The 17,370-nt window shown below is 45.3% G+C and overlaps 1 protein-coding gene across 1 annotated transcript; it reads left to right on the top strand.

The window, feature by feature from the left end:
- Positions 1 to 1,033: 1,033 nt before the first annotated feature.
- On the top strand, positions 1,034 to 11,550 carry LOC138766580 (HLA class II histocompatibility antigen, DM beta chain-like). The gene is made up of 6 exons (XM_069944170.1): positions 1,034 to 1,045; positions 1,659 to 1,752; positions 3,913 to 4,197; positions 8,166 to 8,444; positions 9,276 to 9,392; positions 11,126 to 11,550. Exons 1-6 carry the CDS (start codon positions 1,034 to 1,036, stop codon positions 11,533 to 11,535), a joined length of 1,197 nt encoding a protein of 398 aa, XP_069800271.1. The 3' UTR covers positions 11,536 to 11,550.
- Positions 11,551 to 17,370: the final 5,820 nt, after the last annotated feature.

The raw sequence follows: 17,370 nt of genomic DNA, 5'->3' as shown, positions 1-17,370 counted from the left end.
CGCTCTGCACAGCGTGCAGCCAAGATGGCGGCAAGTCCCAGCCAGCAGCCAAGAGGAGGCAAAAAAAAATGTAGTTGTAGCCCTTAGAAGGGCTGTTGGGTTCTTTGTGGATGATTCCTGCCTAACAGACACTATTATTCCCAGAAACATATATATGTAGATCAGCTCACCCCAGATAATTAATGGCGCATGCAGGTACACGAGTCTCCGGGTTTGGAGTGGAGCACGTGGAAATATATGCGGGCCGTGTCCCGTATCGGCAAATCCAACGTAGAAAGAGATTTTCCACAGCTCCTTAGGATAGTGCGAATTCTTTATTGGTACATATACGGTGAAATTAAAAACTGGTTAAAATCACGCCGACGCATTGCGGAGGCAGCCCTCCTTAATCATGGCAATGTAACTACTATACAAATAAGCCTTATATAATGTGTAGGATGTACCAAATACCACTGACTCCACCCCCACAAAGGTGGGAGGGAGAGGGAAAGGGAGGGGGAAGGGGAAAGGAAGGAGAAAGGGGGGGGGGAGGGGGGGGGGAAGGGGGGAGGGAAAGGAGAGGGGAGGGAAGGGGAAGAAAGGAGTGGAAGGGGGGGGGGGTCGGGGAGGAACGTCCCACAGATCAACAACGGAAAAGTAGCTGCATAATAATTAATCAATATTCAGTGATATATATATGGTATACTGTGTGATAACAAAAGCAGGTATATGGTAATCCGTTGTGATACATTGTTGGAAGATAACCGAAATGACAGAGAATGAAAAAAAAAAAAAAAAAAAAAAAATTTCCCACCCTAACACTCTCGCTGACAGACAGCAGCTCTCTCCCTAGCCTGTGTCTGAAGCGAGCATCGCGGGACCTGATTCTCATATGCCTAGGTCATCTGATCTGGCCAGCCAATCGCTGCTAATGACATGTAGGGTTCCCACGTGATGATACAAGCTCCCAAAGACTCTCCTGTATGATGATTGGCTGAGAAAAACCGCCAAACATTCAGGAAGAGGAAGATGCCATTGTCTTGAGTATCGCAAGATGCTCGTCCGAGTAACGAGCACCATCAAGTACCCTAATATTCGAACGAGCATGCTCGCTCATCTCTATTTGTAACCATGCTGGGACCAGGGCTTGAGAAGCCCGGCAGTTCTCGACAAAGCCAGTGGTGGCAGTAGAGAGGCCACGCCATCCCTTATGTTACTGCTGCCGTTCAATTAAAAAATGTGAAAAAAAATATTCATGGGAACTTTTTCATTTGAAGATCAAAACGCGCATGTAAAAAACGCAGCGTTAAAAACGCAGCGATACGGTACATGTGAAGCTACCCTAAAACCAGACTGTTTTCCCCATTGTCTCTGTATATCTGACTTTTATTTCTATTAGCAGCTACAGGTATAAGAAAGAGAAAGGGGTAAAAAAAGGATCAAGACAGGTTATTTTTGAATCAGACATAAATAAATTTACAGGGTAGCTTCTTATTATGAGAAATTTCCTCCAATTCCGCCTACAGCAATTTCTCACATACTTTCACTTTAAAACCCTGATCAGAAAGTACCGTGCAGCTTTGAGCGAGCTTCTCCCTAGTAACTAATGATGTCATCTTACTCCTGATTTCCTATTGGCTGATAACTTTAGGGCAGACTTTCTGTATTCTGGATTTTAGGTAACACTTGTATTTCGAACTAGGACGGCAGAGATGAGCGGGTTACTACCGGGGCTCCTGTTGGTATACGGTGCTATATCACTCCCTGTAACAGGTACAGCGCACGCTACACAGATCACTGTCACTGCGTCATAATACACTTTTCTCTGTATATATATAATTAGCATTTGTTGTTTATGAATTTAAAGGGGTAGTTCAGCAAAAAAAAAAAAAAAAAATCTTTCAAATCAACTGGTTACAGAAAGTGCCAAATATTTGTAATTTATTTCTATCAAAAAATCTCCAGTCTTCCAGTACTTATCAGCTCCTGCATGCCCTGCATTAAGAGGTGTATTCTTTCCAGTCTGGAAAGCAGGAAAGGTTTTCTATGGAGGGTTTGCTACTGCTCTGGACAGTTCCTGACATGGACAGAGGTGGCAGCAGAAAACACTGTGTTAGACTAGAGAGAATACACCACTTCCTGCAGGACATACAGCAGCTGATAAGTACTGGAAGACTGGAGATTTTTTTTTTTAAATAGAAGTAAATAACAAAAATTTGAAGATTTTTTTTCCTCCATTAACCTCTTAACGACATCGGGCGTATATTTACGCCCTGATGCCGGTAAGGACGTTCAGAGCGGGGCCGCGCGGCGACCCCGTTCTGAACCGCCGTGGTCCCGGGTGCCGCTTGTAGCCAGGGACCGTAGGTATTAGTGGGCACGGTCCGATCGCTGTGCCCGCTAATACAGTAATCAGATGCAGCTGTCAAACATGACAGCTGCATCCGATTACCGGATTCAGCCGTTCCCTGGTGTCTAGTGAAGGAGATCGCTCCCCCGGGATGTTATCCCGGAGGAGCGATCTCCGTTTCTGAAGCCGGCCGGGGACCGCTCCAAGATGGCGCCGTCCCCGGCTCGGCACTCGTTTACTTCCGGCTGCAGCAGCCGAAAGCAAACGAGTGCCTATCTCATGGATCTCTGCAGCATATCTATACTGCAGAGATCTCTATGAGAGATCAAAGCACTTATACTAGAAGTCCCCCAGGGGGGGAATAACCCTAACCCCAGGGGGAATCACCCTAACCCCAGGGGGGAATAACCCTAACCCCAGGGGGGAATAACCCTAACCCCAGGGGGGGAATAACCCTAACCCCAGGGGGAATCACCCTAACCCCAGGGGGGAATAACCCTAACCCCAGGGGGGAATAACCCTAACCCCAGGGGGGCTTCTAGTATAAGTGTTAAAGTAAAAAAAAAAGTGTTGTTAATAGTAAAAAGCCCCCTCCCCTAATAAAAGTCTGAATCACCCCCCTTTTCCCAGGTTATAAATAAAAATAAATAAATAAATGAACATGTTTGCTATCGCCGCGTGCGTAATCGCCCGAACTATTAATTAATCACATTCCCAATCTCGTACGGTAAACGGCGTCAGCGCAAAAAAATCCCAAAGTGCAAAATTGCGCATTTTTGGTCGCATCAAATCCAGAAAAATTGTAATAAAAAGCGATCAAAAAGTCGTATATGCGCAATCAAGGTACCGATAGAAAGAACACATCATGGCGCAAAAACTGACACCTCACACAGCCCCATAGACCAAAGGATAAAAGCGCTATAAGCCTGGGAATGGAGCGATTTTAAGTGACGTATATTTGTTGACAATGGTTTAAATTTTTTACAGGCCATCAGATACAATATAAGTTATACATGTTATATATCGTTTTAATCGTAACAACTTGAGGAACATATATAACAAGTCAGTTTTACCCCAGGGCGAATGGCGTAAAAACACATTTCCCCCAAATAAACAAAATGCTTTTTTTTTTCAATTTCACCACACTTTGAATTTTTTTCTGGTTTCGCAGTGTACTTTATGCAAAAATTCAGCCTGTAATTGCAAAGTACAATTAGTGACGCAAAAAATAAGGGGTCATGTGGGTTTCTAGGTGGAAAAATGCAAGTGCTATGGCCTTTTAAGCACAAGGAGGAAAAAACTAAAACGCAAAAATCGAAATTGGCTCTGTCCTTAAGGGGTTAAACTACCCCTTTAAAGTCTAAACATGTTGCTTTATTAGTAATGTAACCTTCCACTACTATGACATCTGTATTCTATTTTGCACACCAGCGCCACCTAGGAGACACAGTAATATGATGGTGATTTTTTTTTTTTTTTAAGCTACATTAGTGTCACTGCTGTTACAGTAAAGAATCCAGGTTTCTGAATAGCTTATCCTTTATAGTGGATCATGTTCGATGTTTTCATTGTCTTCCTTGCAGGTTACGTTGTGCAGGAGATTTCCGAGTGCGATTATGGAGATGATAAGCAGGAAAGTGCGACATTTCAGTATGCTATTATATTTAATCACGTTCCTGCCGTGGTATATGACAACAGAGAAGATATGTTTTTCCCGTATTCATCCATCCAGAAAATGAGGGATGTATTGGTGAAATATACCACCCAATTCAACACTAAACCAGACATGCGAAATTATGTGAAATACGAGAAGAAAAGGTGCGAAGAGAACGCAAAGACCTTCTGGAATTCTACCGTGGAAAGAAGAGGTGAGTGGTCATTGACATGTAATACAGGAGTTGTATACATATTCTTATATCAGTGCATGTATGTCCAGAGTCAGGCTATGTTCACACAACGTAAGTTCAGAAGTAATCATGGCCGTTGTTGCCGATTTTCAACAACGGCCGCGATTCCTACTGAACTTACATTGTACTGCAGCTGAGGGAATCCCGGACAGAGTGTATACACATAGGGGGGGATTTATGAAGACCGGCGTATATTAAGCCCCGCCCCTTTTCACGACAGGCATATGCCTCTAAGTTAATCCGGCCGGCCGGGCGCCCGAATCTGCACCCGGCGTACCAAATCTACACCTGCTTCCAGCAGGTGTAGTTTTGCATCATGATTTGCGCCCCCGCAAGCTCTGCCAGCCCACCCATTGGGCGAGCGGGGCACACGGGAGGCTGACATGTCAGCTTTCTACGGCATCGCGAGAGATCCTGAACGGAGCGTATACTATGGGGGGGATTTACGAAGACCACAAGTACAAGTACGCCGGTCTTATATTAGGCCCCTCCTCCTTTTCGCTGCCAAATCTGCGCCCAGCGTACACCTTCCAGCAGGTGTAGATCATCATAAATGAGGTATGGGAGGAGGCCACGCCTCCTCCCCGCCTTATCACAACCCTCCCCAAGCTCCGCCAGCCACAGGCCGGGCGTAAAGGAGGCGTACGCCAGGGAGAAGGGGCGAATCTGCACCTTCTCCCTGGCGTACGCCTCTGGCGTAAGTTTCGTAGATCCCCCCCCCACAGTACACACTCCGTCCGGGATCGCTAGCGGCACCGCAAAAAAGTGACATTGTGTGAACCTGTCAGTTCACACAATGGAGCGTGTGCCTCCCGCCGCACACCCCATTGTGTGCAGCAGCGAATTGGGATGCGGGCGCGCATGGATGCGCCTGCATCCCAATTCATCAGAAGTGAAGATCATCCGACTGGTACTGCAGTACCGGCCAGGATGATGTTCTCTGAAACACAGAACGGCCGGTGTCTTACGTAGTGGGAACTCATAGTGAATGGATGCCAATGCAAAATCTCTACCAGGCCCCACTTGTCTTCTGTCCTTTCTAATGACATTATCTTTATATGTGACAGGGAGTCCCCTCCAGCACCAGGCCTGGGCGTGAAACCTACCTCTACATATAGGTGTAGCTGTAAGTGGGCCCATAAATTAAGAAGGGTCCAGAAACCCCCCTCACTGTCTCAAGGTTGACTGCTTATGTCTGACCTGCCAAAATTCAGCTCTCTTTCTCAGTAGTATATGGAGGTCTGTCTGTGCGGCAGCACTGACAGGAGCAGAGGTGTCACACAGGTTAGAAATCAGAGAAATAAAGTCATAAAATGAGAGGCAGCAATGACAGGAGCAGAGGAGATAAGAACTGTGTGTTAACCCCTTTCTCTGCATTTGGTATCTGACTATGCTGTTCCCCAACAAGGGTTAAAAATAATATAAGAATAAAATAAATCTTTTATATTGATTGGTTTTACTAATTATAGCTATGGCCAGGGCAGATAATACAAGATGAGGCAGATACTTGGCAGTTGGCTCTGAGGTGCAAAGCATGCTGGGAGATTTCCCAATCTGCGCCATCTTGGATATAGACAGGCTTTTAGAAGAACTTTAAATTCAGGGACAGCAGCAGCTAGAAAGACAGGAGATGGATAAAACTACTGTTAGGACTCGGGCCGTGTGTTCGTCTCCTGGCATCACTGATACGTGCAGCCAAACCAAACCAAACGGCGTCCATAGCAGCCGGACTGCTTCTCATGTTTTTCACCTACTCTGCTCTGCTATTCCATGTTGTAGCAGAGGCCAGGGTGTCACTCCCCTGGCTGATCAGCATAGGTGTTGTGTGTGTGCTCACTGATTGCTGACTGACAGCTGACTCACCAGTAAGCTGTCAGTATCTGGGCAGGACCTGGAGCCTCAGCCCCAATCAAGCCTGAGGCTGGGACTACAGGCTCCATAAGTACCAGCATTTGTATCATGTTCCTGCCTGCGATAGTACCCAGCTCCTAGTTTGCTTGACCTAGCAGTTTCCTGCATTTATTCTCTGTTTGCCTGACTTTGGCTATTAACCCTTTGACTACCCTTTTGGACACGATTTTGTACTTTGCTGCTCGGTTGGTTTTGACTTGGACTCCTGACTTCCCTTCATTGTGTTGTGTATTGTCTTGTTTTGTTCTGTGTTCCACTCAGTGAGATCAGGGACTGCCGTCCAGTTGTCCGCTGCTATTAGAGCATCTGAGGCAAGCAGGTAGGGGCAGTGGGGCGGGTGCCAGCTTCAGGGCTCACCTGTCCTTGGGTTTCCCTGTCCCTATCCTAACAACTACTTAGGGGGACTTGGTGAGTAGCACCAGCTAGGTTTATGAGCATTTAATATTTTAGCTCTTGGGTGGAATACTCCTTTAATTGGGATCAGGTTTAAGCATCTAATATAATGCTCTCCCTACAGGCAAATGTATAATGGTTGTAGTACTAGCTCCCATCAACACAAATATAGCTACTAGCGTATTTCCTATTTCACTTCAGCATGTATGGGGAAACTACTAGCTGAACTGGTTTCTGAATAAAAGGACTAAGGGCCCTATTACACAGGACGATAATTGTGCGAACAATTGTTATATCGTTCGAATTTAAACGACAATCATTCTGTGTAATTGCAGGCAACGATCGGAAAGTCGTTCGTATGTCGTTGATCGTTGATTTAGAGCTGAACCTAAAATTATCGTTAATCGTTCGCTGTAATTTCACATTCGTTTGCTCAAGTTCCGCATTTGTTCACTAATCGTTCAGTGTAATTGCACATTGTCCATTGTTTTGCTGGGATCAGATGGAGTAAACGACCATAGTAACGATCATAATAACGATTGTAGTAACGATTGTAACTAACAATTATCGTTCTGTGTAATATGGTGAACGATTTCAGGTTAACAATAAACAATCTCATTAGCTATTGTTTATCGTTAGTCGTTAATCGTTAAAAATCGCTCCGTGTAATAGGACCCTAAGTTGCAGCAGTTGGTGAGTGCTCGCTGTTTTTCTTCATCATTCACCATTTCAATTACTTTGTCTAGCTCTCTGCACCTCCGAGCTGCCATTTGTCAGCCTATTCACCCTCACAAGGATTGTCCTAGCTCATGAGTACTTGGAATTGCCCCACTTTGGTGCTAGCTCTTTTTCCTCTTTGGATTTGTTATAACTACTATAATACTGCCTCCTATATACAGGAAAATAACTACAGTGGTGCCTTGGATTACGAGCATAATCCGTTCCGGGACGGGGCTTGTAATCCGAATCCACTCTTACACCAAAGCAAATTCTCCCATAAGAAATCATTGAAATGCAGAGAATTGGTTCCACACCCCAAAAATAATGATTTATTATGCTGAATAACATGTAAAACAGATTAAACAAACATTCAGAAACAGCAGAATCTGTGATATTATAAGTTACTGTACAGTAATGGAGAGGATGGGAAACACAAGGGCTGAGAGAGACTGCAGGGAGCAGGAAGGAATGAACAGGGCAGATGTGGGCACAGTATAGCAGCGCTCTCTGTCCGGGGAGAGAGGGGTTACAGCTATGGAGAGATTACCCCCACAGTCCTGTCCTCTGATGTAAGCCCCAGCCTGAAGTGGATCTGCTATGATTTGGAGGGTGAGGGAGACTTCCTGGGTCAGAGTACAGAGCTGTAGACCACGTTATGCAGACCGTGCCCCTCCTACACTCCCCCTCCCACCCAGTACAGGGAGCTCTTACACCAAAGCAATGCTCTTACACCAAGTCACAATTTTGAAAAACTGTGAGCTCTTAAACCAAAACGCTCTTAAACCAAGTTACTCTTAAACCAAGGTACCACTGTACTGTACTAAAATATGCCTCTCATGTACAATTATGTGGATTAGATTAGATAGAAAAAAAACTTCCCTGCCAATATTTTCCTCTCTCTGCAGTAAAACCGTCTATGGAGGTATATTCTCCGGATCAGTTTAATGGGGAAAATCTCCCAGTAATAATCTGCTACGTTTGGGGGTTTTACCCAGAAGACATTGTGGTGGCCTGGATTAAAAATGAAAAGACTGTGGTTAAGAATGAAACTCGGGCCGTACGAGCCGGAGACTGGACCTACCAGATTGTGTTAAAACTAGATCTGAGGGATTCCCTTCCTGGAGACAACTACACATGTCTGGTAGACCACGGAAGCCTTGAGCACCCCATGATGAAGACTTGGAGTAAGTATGAGAAACCTGCCGGCATATATCCAAACCTTCTACTCTATCCTGCTATTTATGCTATATATGCTCAATCCCATATATCAGTGAGCTCAGCTCCTCCTGCTCTACATCACAAGGACAATAGATTAGAAAGCATTTTCATAGTTCCCTATCAAGTGTCACTGTTGTTGTTTTTTTTTTGTTTGTTTGTTTGTTTTTTGCAGAAATCAATAGTCCAGGCGATTTTAAGAAACTTTGTAATTGGGTTTATTAGGCAAATATGCCATTATCTGCATCCTCTCTCTCTCATTCACTGCTCATTATCAGGAAATCTCGACTTTTTTTTTACATCAGTCATGCCCTGTGTAACCTATGGAGAGGGGAGGGGGAGGAGGGAGATTAGTCACCAGCAGAGAACAAAGGATTACACAGCAGGGGGCTGCATGAAAGCTGCTATTCAGAGGTCAGAGAGGTCAGTGCTGACTGTCAGAGGAGATAACCAGGTGATGTAGCTGTAAACTAACTCTTTGTTGTCCTGTTTTGGTGCCTTATCTCCCTCCACCCCTCCCCTCTCCATAGAGAACAATGAAGACAGGGGGGGGAGCTTCAAACTTCTTTTTCATGATAAAAATGCATTTTTCGGCTAATAGACCCAATTACAAAGTTTCTTAAAATCGCCTGGACTATTGATTTCTGAAAAAAAAAATTTTTTTTTAAACAACAGTGACACTTTAAGAGTTAAACCCATATAGCTGCGTGTGTGTTTATCAATATTCTTCTGTTTTCCTGATATAGAATGAGGCCTTTTGACTCTATGATAGTCTCATCCATTCCTTCTCTCTCACACAGAACCTGGTTTGACCTCCGTTCAGATCATTAAGATCAGCGTCTCTGCAGTGATCTTTGCCCTTGGACTGATCAGTGTGATAGCGGGAGCTTTATGCTGGAAGAACGGCCAGAGAAGTGGTAAGAACATGGACAGATATAATGAATGAGGTTTCCATCACATCTGCCTCCTAAAGTGCACGTCCACCTTATACACCACGCTGGATGTAGATCGAAGGACGTTCTACATAGCCTGATAGGAGGCAGTGAGATCGGTACTCGTGTACAGAACCTTTATAAGGCTCATATAATAGTGCCGCCAGGCTGTACTGGATTCTTCGTGCTGCCCTTTAAATACATTGTTATTGGCTGCACAAACAGGAGAAATGTACGGCCGATAATTTATATGCTCGCACAAAAGATTGATCAATAATCGATCAATCAATCGTCGGCTGCTCGCTGGTCCTTTTACACAGGCCGATTATTGTTACTTTCCTAATAGAGCGAGGTGGGACGATTTCTATTTTTCAGTGTGGAAAACTGCCTGATGACCGAACAAAAAGAGAAAGTACCCAGACCGTGCTCGGATTGTTACATAAAATCAAGGTTCTCATATTAGAAATACTGGGGCGCCACCTGGTGGATGGATAAAACAACTACAGTCCAAGCACAGTACAATCACTATCTCACTAGTAATAACTTTTTCACATCTCCCCCACCTTGTTTTCATGTCCCCTCACAACCACCAAGCTTGTATTATTTATACATCATACAGGGCGTAGACCAACGAGAAGTGATACTTTTTTGTGCAAGTGTTTTACATGTCATAGGATTAGTGTAGGCCTTTCCTTAACTTAACTTATCTAATGGAAGGGTAAGGCTGGACACATCTGTATTTTACCTGGACTTACTTCAGCCCTTCAGTAACTCATGGTAAGTTTTCCACCCTAAGTGTGGTGTAGGTGGTGGTCTTCACAGCAGGTAAGCCATGTTGCTTATAGCCCGTGGCTAGCAGAAATGTGAGTTGGCCACGTCATTGTACACAGCAAAGTGTGAATGGTAAGTTATTAGTGTTTTATTACTTGTGCTGCACTTTGTAGTCATACACACTTTGGCAGCACAACAGAGTGTAAATCTACTATAGACACAGAAATTTTGAAAATTCTAGTATTCATCTTAAACATTTTAAAAGCAGCACGATAAGGTAATGTGATAGATGGCAGATGATATTTTTCACCATAGATGCACCAGTTATCTTGATATAGAAATATTGAATATTAAAGGGGAACTCTGGAAAATCCTTTTCATTTCAAATCAATTGGTGTCAGAGAAGATTTGGAAATTACTTCTATTTAAAAATCTTCAGACTTCCAGTACTTTTCAGCTGCTGTATGTCCAGCAGGAAGTGGTGTGTTCTTTCCAGTCTGACACAGTGCTCTTTGCTGCCACCTCTGTCCATGTCAGGAACTGTCCAGAGCTGGAGAGGTTTTCTATGGGGATTGGCAGCTGCTCTGGACAGTTCCTGGCATGGAAAGAGGTGGCAGTAGAGAGCACTGTGTCAGACTTGAAAGAATACAGCACTTCCTGCAGGACATACAGCAGCTAATAAGTACTGGAAGACTGGAGATTATTAAACATAAGTAATTTACAAATCCATATAACTTTTTTTTTTTTAAACCAGTTGATTAGAAGGAAAAACATTTTTGCTAGAGTTCCCCTTTAATGGCTTAATTGTCTGTCTGGCATCTACAACCAGTGTTACTTATTTCCAGAAGACACAGAGATACTTATATTATTTGCACCATCTGCACTATTGTTGTACAACTGGACAATTGAGGAGGATTCACAGTGGGTTTTCTGTTCCTGTCTTGTAGATGACCGTCCCTTCTTCCCCACCATTTCCTGTCCTTGGCGTCTCATCTTTGCACCATGTTTGCCTCATTCACTAGTTTCCCTATACAGAATGGGGTCCATCACTAGTCACTCCACATCCTCACTGGCTTCCCGTGACTCACAGCTACTCATGGAAGAAGAGAGGGATCTTGGGGAAGACAGTGAGACAGACTCTATAGACGGGGAGCTGTTAGTAGAGGAAAACTCAAGTATCCGCATCTGGTTCACTTATAGACACCCGGACATCTGCTTTAAAGGGATATTCCACTCACATGTGACTTTTCATATGTTGCTGCCCAAGGTGAGACTAACAATTTATTCCATACCTGTTCTTATGTATTCAGTCTCCTTACCCCAGTTCTCTGCTGAAGACACAAAAATCTGTGTGTGAGCTTTTCTCTCTGTCTCCCCCTCCCTTCTGAAATGGCTAACAAGTCTCTATCTGCAACATTGTAGCAACTTTGTAATACAGGGAGGATTAATCACAACAAGTTCATTAGCAACTTGACCTCAGATTAACCCTCCCAGCATTACACAGTTGCAGATAAAGCCTGCCAGGGACTTGCTTACATCAGTCGTCTCAGAAGGGAGGCGGCGGAGAGGAAGAAAAAAGCTCACACACAGATTTTTGGGACTTCAGCAGAAAGCAGCAGCAGCTCAAAATTGGGGAAGGAAGACTGAGTAGATAACAAGTATGGAAGGTATTGTTAGTCTCATCAGGGGCAGCAACATATTAAGAGTTATGTTTGAGTGGAATACCCCTTTAACATTTCCCCATATATCTGCGCATAAGATCTCCATTACAACTTAGCGTTTCCTCTGTTTCAATGAGCGACATCTGAGAATTCTGTTATAGTGCACTATGTACATATGTGTCTGTGTTGTATATGTAATATCTGTATGTGTATGTAATGTCTGTATGTATATATGTAACTGTCTTTATGTCAATGTTTAACTACCTTTATATATTTGTGACTTTGTGTGCATTCTTTAAACATATCACATATATGTGTCTGTGTTATATATGTAATGTCTGTATGTATATGTTACTGTCTTTTTGTATAACTTTATATATTTGTCTTGTCTTGTATGTGTCACTTTGCTTTGCCCATAAAACTGTATTTCCCAATGGCCCATACAGATCTATAGATCTATAGCCCTGCATCTGCTTTCTGTGGTTGGATTCAGTTGTTCTGTCTGAACACGATCCTGGGAAAGCACCTGATCCCCCGGACCTAAGCTTTATATACAGCTTTTACTGACAATCTGCAGAGTTTACACTACATCCGGCTATATCATAGGATCTAGAAGTCCTAGAGATTAAGAGTCACAGCATTAAGGCTGTGTTCACACACATTGGAGATTCAATTGTGGTAATTGAGCATCTTCGTAGGAATAATGGAGTATTGCAATAAAACTGCAATGTGTGAACACAGCCGTGGGGTATAAGCTGTTCTGAGAAAACCACTCTACTACTTCTTATTGGGAACCGACATGATGCAGGTACAAACCCCAATGCAACTGCACCGAAACCTGATTGTGAGTTTTCATCCTAAAAGACAATACTAACCAGGACCGTATTTACCACTAGGCACCCATGGTCCGGTGCAGGAAAGGAAATTTTTTATTTTCATTTTTTTTTTAGTCTCCCACCTCCTTTTCTGACATTTTTATTTTTTTATTTTGTGTGTGTGTGTGTGGGGGGGGGGGGGGGGGATCGGTCAGGTCCGGTGTGGCGGTGTTATCCAGTCACAGTATAACGGTATTGGTCAGGTCTGGTATAGCGGTGTTATCCAGTCACAGTATGGCGGTATTGGTCAGGTCTGGTATGGCAGTGTTAGCCAGTCACAATGTGGCGGTATTGGTCAGGTCTGGTGTGGCGGTCTTATTTGGTATGGTATAACAGTGTTATCCAGTCACAGTATGGCAGTATTGGTAAGGTCTGGTGTGGCGGTGTTATCCAGTCACAGTATGGCGGTATTGGTAAGGTCTGGTGTGGCGGTGTTATCCAGTCACAGTATGGCGGTATTGGTCAGGTCTGGTATGACAGTGTTATCCAGCACAGTATGGCGGTATTGGTCAGGTCTGGTATGGCAGTGTTATCCAGTCACAATGTGGCGGTATTGGTCAGGTCTGGTGTGGCGGTCTTATTTGGTATGGTATGACAGTGTTATCCAGTCACAGTATGGCGGTATTGGTAAGGTCTGGTGTGGCAGTGTTATCCAGTCACAGTATGGCGGTATTGGTCAGGTCTGGTGTGGCAGTGTTATCCAGTCACAGTATGTCGGTATTGGTCATGTCTGGTATGGCGGTGTTATCCAGTCACAGTATGGCGGTATTGGTAAGGTCTGGTGTGGCAGTGTTATCCAGTCACAGTATGGCGGTATTGGTCATGTCTGGTGTGGCAGTGTTATCCAGTCACAGTATGTCGGTATTGGTCATGTCTGGTATGGCGGTGTTATCCAGTCACAGTATGGCGGTATTGGTAAGGTCTGGTGTGGCAGTGTTATCCAGTCACAGTATGGCGGTACTGGTCAGGTCTGGTGTGGCAGTGTTATCCAGTCACAGTATGTCGGTATTGGTCATGTCTGGTATGGCGGTGTTATCCAGTCACAGTATGGCGGTATTGGTCAGGTCTGGTATGACGGTGTTATCCAGTCACAGTATGGCGGTATTGGTCAGGTCTGGTATGGCGGTGTTATCCAGTCACAGTATGGTGGTATTGGTCAGGTCTGGTATGGCAGTGTTATCCAGTCACAGTATGGCGGTATTGGTCAGGTCTGGTGTGGCAGTGTTATCCAGTCACATTATGGTGGTATTGGTCAGGTCTGGTGTGGTGGTGTTATCCAGTCACAATATGGCAGTATTGGTCAGGTCTGGTATGGCGGTGTTATTCAGTCACAGTATGGCGGTATTGGTCAGGTCTGGTGTGGCAGTATTGGTCAGGTCTGGTGTGGCGGTGGTAAATGTGACGCCTGGAGCTTTTACCTACCAATCTATTAATCCTGTGATGGGGCATCTTCAAGTTTAGTGCCCAGGGCAGCAGCAGCTGTTAATACGGCCCTGATACTAACCCTAAATGGGGATAAGAAGCAACAACCTGAGAAGAAACCATTGAAAAATGACACTGTACATACATAGCGGTGGGGGTGCAGCCTGTTATATATATTCAGAAAGATGATAGGTGAGAGGAGAAAGTGCTTGCAGGGTTGAAGAGAAGATAGACATAGATTGGTGAGTAAGAGAGGTCTGAGGGTCGGAACCTTCCAAAGAGCATTCAAGACTTGTGTTGAGTGGAGTTTGCGAATTGTTCAGGTCCGGCAGCGTTACCCAAACGTTCGTCACTGAACTCTCGGCATCTGTAGAAATCTACGACTGCCAGAAAAGCATGGATACAGTCCAGGGCCTATGGCTCCATCCTTGTTTTCCAGGATTCCCAGTCAAATGGCGAATGTTGGCGAACCGGGGCAGTTCTGCTCAACCCTCTTCAAGACAATTGGGGGCAACCCAAAGGGAAACCTTATGTAAGTGATGGGGAAGATGGGGGGAAGAGTGTAAGGATAGATGAAGGCCAATGAGAAGGTAAAACAGAGTAATGGGAAATGGTTTCCTAATGAATGGGTCACCATTATAGAGACTGGTGAGAAGGAAGAGCTGATGGGGAGCACTGGGATGGATAGATGAGTCTGACAACAATATTTCTCATAAACTGAAGTGAAGAAAGTCTTGTTACTATTCATTTTTGCTGGATGATCATTATTGTATAAATAGCTGCCATACTGCAGAAGCTTTATACTGTAATACGCTCTTCATTGGGGTCTTTCCATCTTCCGTAGGTTACACTCCCATCCCAGGATACAATGATACAAACTGAGGCTCCATGATGTAAGTAAAAAAGCAAAACATATCATTTATATATATATATATATATATATATATATATATATATATATATATATATATACTGCTGGAGTATGGAGGGTTAATGCTGGACACTGACAAGGAGATTCCTGTTTTCCTGGATATTTTCTCTTTTATTTTACAGATTCTGTTGGGATTGAGGAAGATCTCCGCCCAGACCCCTCCGCACCCTCCGCAGTGAGAGTGCTTGTATACAGACCCCTCCGCACCCTCCGCAGTGAGAGTGCTTGTATACAGACCCCTCCGCACCCTCTGCAGTGACAGTGCTTGTATACAGACCCCTCCGCACCCTCCGCAGTGACAGTGCTTGTATACAGACCCCTCCGCACCCTCCACAGTGACAGTGCTTGTATACAGACCCCTCCGCAGTGACAGAGCTTGTACACAGACCCCTCCGCAGTGACAGTGCTTGTATACAGACCCCTCCGCACCTTCCGCAGTGACAGTGCTTGTACACAGACCCCTCCGCAGTGACAGTGCTTGTACACAGACCCCTCCGCAGTGACAGTGCTTGTATACAGACCCCTCCGCAGTGACAGTGCTTGTACACAGACCCCTCCGCAGTGACAGTGCTTGTATACAGACCCCTCCGCACCCTCCGCAGTGACAGTGCTTGTATACAGACCCCTTCGCACCCTCCGCAGTGACAGTGCTTGTATACAGACCCCTCCGCACCCTCCGCAGTGACAGTGCTTGTATACAGACCCCTCCGCAGTGACAGTGCTTGTATACAGACCCCTCCGCACCCTCCGCAGTGACAGAGCTTGTATACAGACCCCTTCATAGTGACAGTGCCTGTATACAGACCCCTCCGCAGTGAGAGTGCTTGTATACAGACCCCTCCGCAGTGACAGTGCTTGTATACAGACCCCTCCGCAGTGACAGTGCTTGTATACAGACCCCTCCGCACCCTCTGCAGTGACAGTGCTTGTATACAGACCCCTCCGCAGTGACAGTGCTTGTATACAGACCCCTCCGCAGTGACAGTGCTTGTATACAGACCCCTCCGCAGTGACAGTGCTTGTATACAGACCCCTCCACACCCTCCGCAGTGCAGTGCTTGTATACAGACCCCTCCGCAGTGACAGTGCTTGTATACAGACCCCTCCGCACCCTCCACAGTGACAGTGCTTGTATACAGACCCCTCCGCACACTCTGCAGTGACAGTGCTTGTATACAGACCCCTCCGCAGTGACAGTGCTTGTATACAGACCCCTCCGCACCCTCTGCAGTGACAGTGCTTGTATACAGACCCCTCCGCAGTGACAGTGCTTGTATACAGACCCCTCCGCAGTGACAGTGCTTGTATACAGACCCCTCCGCAGTGACAGTGCTTGTATACAGACCCCTCCACACCCTCCGCAGTGCAGTGCTTGTATACAGACCCCTCCGCAGTGACAGTGCTTGTATACAGACCCCTCCGCACCCTCCACAGTGACAGTGCTTGTATACAGACCCCCCGCACCCTCCGCAGTGACAGTGCTTGTATACAGACCCCTCCGCAGTGACAGTGCTTGTATACAGACCCCTCCGCACCCTCCGCAGTGACAGTGCTTGTATACAGACCCCTCCGCACCCTCCGCAGTGACAGTGCTTGTATACAGACCCCTCCGCACCCTCCACAGTGACAGTGCTTGTATACAGACCCCCCGCACCCTCCGCAGTGACAGTGCTTGTATACAGACCCCTCCGCCGTGACAGTGCCTGTATACAGACCCCTCTGTGGATACGTAACCCTTACGAGCCGTCACCCTTCAGGGCGCATTGGGCACCATACAAGGACCATTCTGTGCAGTTTGTGTCTACATGCATTTCTTTCAGGACTATTGTTTGTAAAGAAGATGTGTTTATGTTGTTTTTATATTGTTTTTCACTTAAATCAGTGATGAAAACTCCACATAAATGTGCAATGTCTCTTCATTATACAAGTAACTTATAAACTTAGGATTCTTTACTTTGTGGTGGAAAAACCACTGCTAAATCAGTGCTGTAATTTATATAAGCTTTTTCCCAGACATGTCAAAAGTTTAGATCGCACCAGGTCTCAATTCTGAGACCTACCGCGATTGTGAATTATAGCCGGACGAAGCGCATGGCAGCACACTTCACTCCCCAGCAGGCCGTCTATTCTGACAGATTATAAGAGACGACTCCAGTATAAGTCTATGAACCCCGACTTCTGTAATCAGACAAATCAGGCGGCTGGCCAGAGAATGAAATGTGCTGCTGTGTGCTTCACCTAGCTTAAACACAAAATATCAGTGGGTCTCCTGACTTAGACCAAGTGCAATCGAAACATGCAAC

The sequence above is a fragment of the Dendropsophus ebraccatus genome, chromosome 10 (genome assembly GCF_027789765.1).
Source record: "Dendropsophus ebraccatus isolate aDenEbr1 chromosome 10, aDenEbr1.pat, whole genome shotgun sequence".
Lineage (NCBI taxonomy): Eukaryota > Metazoa > Chordata > Amphibia > Anura > Hylidae > Dendropsophus > Dendropsophus ebraccatus.
This window is presented reverse-complemented; position numbering and strand designations above follow the sequence as displayed.